Source organism: Alligator sinensis, unplaced genomic scaffold (assembly GCF_000455745.1).
Source record: "Alligator sinensis unplaced genomic scaffold, ASM45574v1 scaffold1406_1, whole genome shotgun sequence".
NCBI classification, from domain to species: domain Eukaryota; kingdom Metazoa; phylum Chordata; order Crocodylia; family Alligatoridae; genus Alligator; species Alligator sinensis.
Genome location: NW_005842975.1, coordinates 435,015 through 440,792, shown reverse-complemented (window position 1 = coordinate 440,792; position 5,778 = coordinate 435,015). Strand labels below are relative to the sequence as shown.

Genomic DNA, 5,778 nt, shown 5'->3' with positions numbered 1-5,778 from the left:
GAAAGACTGGAAAGTGAAAACCTCAAACTCCCCTTTTTGGCTGCTGTCAACTCACTCTTACAAGAATCAAATCATGAGTTAAAGAAAATCTTCCTACCACTTCAACAACTCACAAACACAGAACTGGATCTTGTCCACTGGTCCTGGTCACATGACAAGGGAAGGGAAACAAGCAGCCATTGAAAGAGACATAAGATTTCAATTCCTATTATAGAAGTCCCTCAAAGCTCCCAATTTAAAATATTAAAAAAAACAACTTTTTGAAATAAGATTCTGATCTTTTTTATCAAGCACTGTTGCTTGACTGAGCCAGTACTACTGCTGTTTCTTTATTACGTTCCCCTCATATTTTATACCAAAACCAGTTGCCCTGAGCATGTAACAGAAATAATCAGGAGACAAGAACAAGTAGCTGGCTATGTTGCAGACCAGTTCTCGGCACCAGTTATAAGAGAAAGGATTACATCAGTTGCATATCAACTGATGGTTTTGTAGGGTAGAAAAAAACCCCACACATCTATAAATATAAACACACACTTATTTTTATTTTTTATGTAAGTCTAGATAAAGTTGTAAGACAGTTACTGACCTACAGTAAAGAAAGGAGGGAAAAATACTTTAAAATAAATGCCACATTTTCCTTGTTAAAGTAAGTGTTCCATTATCAGGGAATGGGCCAAACCAGGACAAAATGGCTCAAAATAAAATGTTGCTCATCATCTAAGAAGTCATCCAGTTCTCAGTTCTTGTTATAATATCATTTGAAACCTACTCAATAATTTCAAAATTTACTCAATTACAAAACTAAGTTAAAATGGTTTGTAGTTTTACACCTGCCAGAGTCCCTTCCCAAATTTTATATTTAAAAAAAAAATCACATCTTTATAGCCTCTATTTCTTTTCCCACTTCCTGTTCCTAACTGTCTATGCATTAAATACTGTCAAAAGCACATAGTAAAACATTTAAAAATAAATTTTCATTTCTAATTTTTCACCCATAGTACTTTTAGGTAAAAATATCCAGACAGAGGTGCAATATTTAAAATTGACAATGTCCCTTCAGAAGAAATTATCATCTATTCTCTGCCGAGTATGTATATGTATAATAGGCATGTTCCATTTCCTATGCCAATAGCCCCTCTCTTTTATACTGAAAGTAGTTCAGCTTGAGCACTTCCCCAAAATTCAAGCCCAGCAAGGTAGTCTTTCAAGCTGAAAAATCTGATGCCATTCAGGGCTTTTTAGATTGCTACCAGTACTGTAAACTACCTACTGAACCCAAAGGCAGTCAGTGCAGACCATGAACCACTGGCTGAAATTGCACATAGAAGTATGTTGGCTCAACAGGTTCCCAGATTCTGCATTAGCTCTCACTTCATGTTGCCCCAAGTATGTCATATTACAGTAAGCCAGTCAAGAAGAAAGACAAGCATGGATTATAAGTGTCAAGGTCCATTTTGAAAAGAAAAAATTATATAGTCTAAAAGTAGACAAGAATGGAAAAAGGCCAATATGGCTGGCTATCACTGAAAAATGGTCACCCAAAAGGTATCTGCACAGCCTCTGCCAATGCAAACATACGCTAGGCAGAGCAGATGCGTGTCCTTAATTGGTAGGATAGATTACTTTTACCATATCTCACAGCTGCTTTCATACAGAGACATTAAAGCCTACAGAGACTATTATCATCTCAACCCAGCTCTTCCATCTTACTTAAGTTGGGCTTCAATCAATCAGTTCTCTCTGGCCTAGGAGATGAAATAATAGACATAATACAGCTGAATGTAAGACATTCATCTTCAATCTGAATCACAGGTGAAAAAATCTACAGCTAGATATCATCAGTATACTAAAAACACTATAACTCATGCTTCCTTGCTGAACTTCCTAGTGGCTTGGTGTAGGCCATTTGAGGAATGCAAAATGGAACCTTGGAGGCCACAGGAGAACACCCTCAGGGTGAAACAATACTTTCTCTACACTCCACTCCCTGAGCTCTTGGATAAGTAAACACCAATTTTCACAATCCGCCACAGGAATGTTAATGCCCCTTTGTGTTCAATGATAGTGAAGGGAGCAATAGGTCTAACACCACCAAAACAATCTTCATCTGGTGGTAGAAGTGCATGCACAACACATCAAAGCCAGCCTTTGTACCACACTGGCTCTCTACCCAAACTGGCAAGTCAGGGAAATCTTAAGTATAAGAAATTGAGAGTGCCATCTACCCACAACTTTTTCAATTATTTTTTAGTGTTAAGAGGCTATTCAACTTAGGTAGTAATGGGCAAGATTTTCAATGCTGGGGGAAAGAAGGTTGTTATTAGGTTTTTTTTTTTAAGTATATTTAATGTCTGTGCCTCTTTAGATTAAATGTAATGTATCCTCAGGTGTCAATTATATCAGGAATTTCCACAAACATTAAAGTAGTAAAATGGAAAACTGCAGTCCAAAGGAGGCAAAGTGACTCCAGAGCTTCCAACCCCTCCATCACCACCAATTTCTCTTTCCATCCATGTTTGCCATATTATCACCTCTGTACTGCAAACGTAAGGACGTAGAATTCAGTGTTCTCATCAAAAGGATAGGCTGTGGTTTTGCCATAACAGTTGTTTGTGATATATGATTTGACTATGCTCACTTGCTCCTAATGTATTATACCAATTCACTGTCACTTACCCGATTTGCCATCTCACTGTTTTGCACTACTCTCTCCACTCTCCTATTTTCCTAGCTCACTGGCCTTTCTACGGTTTTTTTCATCCCTGCTAGCGCCAATAGATTTCCCTCTCTCCTTTCCCATCATAAACCTCTACTACAATTTCCATAAGTTCTGCCCCTCCATTATGTCCTTCATAGCCTTCTTTAATGAAATAGCAGTACTTTCGGTCAAAAAGCACTCCCTTTTGCCTGCAGTTCAATTCAGACTGCAAGGTCTGTGGGGTAAAAACACATCTGTGCTACTACACATGTATATGGCACTATAGAAATCAAACACACTTGTGACGTATGCACTCAAAGGGGTATACTTTTATATGTCAAAAGATATGTTCAAAGACAGGCACAATTAGATCCACAATATGGCTATTATTTATGTATTCTTTTAAGGACTGATTTTTTTTATACAAGAGATCAAGGTTTTCCATTTAAAATGAACATCATGAAACAAAATGAATTTTAGATACCTGCAAAGGTAGTGAAAGGTAGTGAAAAGATCCATTCTTCCCTCTGTATTTGCTGTATATACCTGAAATCTTTTTCCAGTACTCTTTCCTGCCATGGCAGGGCGAACTTGATGATCTGCTCAGGTCCTTTCCGACCCTACAAACTATGAAACTATGAAATGATGTGGTTCACTGGGGTAGCATATGCTATCAAGTAACTTCTTCTAATTCAAGTTCTAACTATGATGATTTGCTATCACCCTGCCAAACATGCAGGGTTCAATTTCTTCTGTGAATCCAGTCCTTATTTTTCCCAAATGCTTTTTCAGCTAGGTAAATATAACAACACTGCAATACTGTTATAGGCTTTAAAACCCAACTTTTCCAGTGCTCAAACTGTTTAACACACATTTTGCAAAACATATAAGCTTCATGCACATGAAGTCAACTGGCAGGTTATCTAATGAATGATACACTGGATTAACATTTAATATTCCACTTTCTACTGCTTGAGATGCTGACAAGGAAGTTTTAAGTAATTTTGACATTGACAAAAATATGAAGTATTCCAGACATTCTTTCATATCTGTCATACCAGCTTAGTGTCATAGTTGTACATCCCCTATGGTAAGTTTCTGAATACTAACTTGTATTGTACATATAACATCGCTTCTTATTTTGCAAGTGTGGTCAAAACACACATCAGTGACAAGTGAAACAAGTATTATACTTCTTGCATTAAAAAAAAATCAGTACAAAATAAACACACATACCTTTCAACTGGTCGGCTACCACACTCTGGCCAACTCGTTCAATCACCTTTCCATCCTCCATCTCATAACGGTCATCCAAATATTTTGCAGTAGCTTCTGAAATATGGACTTTTCCAGCAACCCCCAGCTGCTCCATTAAATTGGCCAAGTTGACATCGTTGGACCACACATCAAACTTAAACCTCCTCATCCCCAAAATACCACACAGAACTGTCCCAGTGTGAACACCAACTCTCATGTTCACCATTTCTTTTTTCTCTTGGCAAAACTGTTCAATGGCTTTAATCATACCCAAACCCATCTCAATGCAGCAATAGGCATGATCTGCTCGGGGCTCTGGACATCCGGCTACACAGTAGTAACAGTCTCCCAAAGTACTTATCTTCTCACATTTTGTATCCTCACACAAACGGTCAAAGCGGCCAAATAGGTCGTTCAAAAGCCCCACCAGAGCATGGGCAGATTTGTTTGCACTCATTTTAGTGAAGCCAACAATATCTGCAAACAAAATACTCACTTGCTCTATCTGCTGCATTTTAAAAGGACGGAAAATAATGGGAGTTTTCTGTATGGAAGGTTTTTTCTTTCTGCTTTTGGGACTTGAGGTGGAATGACGTTTAACGGAGTTCTCACTTTCATCATCCCCCTGTTTCATTAAGTCATCAGCTATTATCCTTGGCATTACAGAATGAATCATCCTCTCTTTCAGGGCTTTCTCTACTTCCAAGTCTTTTCCATGCATGATCGACTGCCCCACTTTCAGGAATGTGCTCCTTGATCTGACTTCAGACATGATAAATAAATGAATGCCAATAGCATGAATGCAAATGTGAAGCAAGGTTTTACTCATCAACTGCTCCCAATAAGCTGCATTGGCTTCAATGGGCGTAAAATTATATTCAACACGGAAATGATAACCAAAGGTTTCAAAAAGGACTGAGTACAACAACCCAAGGAACAAGCTTAAATACAAGGGTAAGTGCATCACTGTGTAGAGCAACAAGAGCACTTCAATACACATAGAAAAACTGCCTACTTGAGAAAGAGAAGCATCTGCCGCTCTTACAAGAGAAGTATGATTGGACACGTCATCTCTCCCTGAGAGAGTTGTCAGAGCTTGAAACTGAGGAGCCAGAGTCAAAGTAAAAACCAAGAGAGTGAGGATCAGTGAGGTCCAAACATAATGGCGAGCATAAGTCTGAGTGAAGGTGAACATAAAAAATGCTATGCAGACCAAAAGGAAACCCAGAGCTGGCACTGTGAAGACCATTAATTTCTCTTGCATGTGGATGCTGAAATAGATACCCCAGACCAGGCAGGCCACCCCAATGTAGAAGAGGGCATAGCGAAACCGGCGCTGTGTCTGGGGGAAGCACCTCTCCATACAAGCCTCCTCCAGGTTGTTGGAGTCGAACTTGGGGTTCCACCACTTGGACGAGGCCCTCTCAAAGAGCTGAGGCACCTTCTTCTGCCTGCGGAGGCCAGAGCCACCGCTTGCCCCTCCTCCAGCTGCCCGGCGGGGGCCTGCCGACTCCCCGGAGCTGCTGCAGCTGGAGGAGATGCTGTACTTGCAGTGCTTGGCAGAGATGCAGCCCTGGTGCTGCTTCGGGTTGATTCTGACCGTCACGCTGTTGCTGTCTCCGCTGGGGTCGCAGCTCACCTCGGTGCTGTGGTGATGCAGCAGCTGCTGGTGCGGCGGGGAAGCCATGTTGTCAGCTCCTCCCGAAGCGCGGGGGGGGGCCTAGGGGGTGTTGTCTCTCCAAAGCGCACTCGGGATCGAGATCGGGATCCCTCAACTTCCTGCGGCGCGGCGGCTCCTCGGGGCCTGGCGTCTCGCCTCC

General features: G+C 40.9%; 1 protein-coding gene across 7 annotated transcripts in view; it reads right to left on the bottom strand.

The window, feature by feature from the left end:
- Positions 1 to 5,772, bottom strand: part of ADCY9 (adenylate cyclase 9) — a 70,691-nt gene extending 64,919 nt beyond the window's left edge. For 3 of the 7 annotated variants that reach the window (XM_025192851.1, XM_006036573.3, XM_025192852.1), the window contains exon 1: positions 3,938 to 5,772. In XM_025192851.1, the coding sequence (XP_025048636.1) occupies positions 3,938 to 5,645 (1,708 nt within the window). In that variant the 5' untranslated portion in view covers positions 5,646 to 5,772. Of the gene's footprint in view, positions 1 to 3,185; positions 3,337 to 3,937 lie in introns of those variants that run through there. The other 4 variants (XM_025192849.1, XM_025192850.1, XM_025192854.1 and 1 more) reach the window with 3 other exon arrangements.
- Between the last annotated feature and the right edge of the window lie 6 nt (positions 5,773 to 5,778).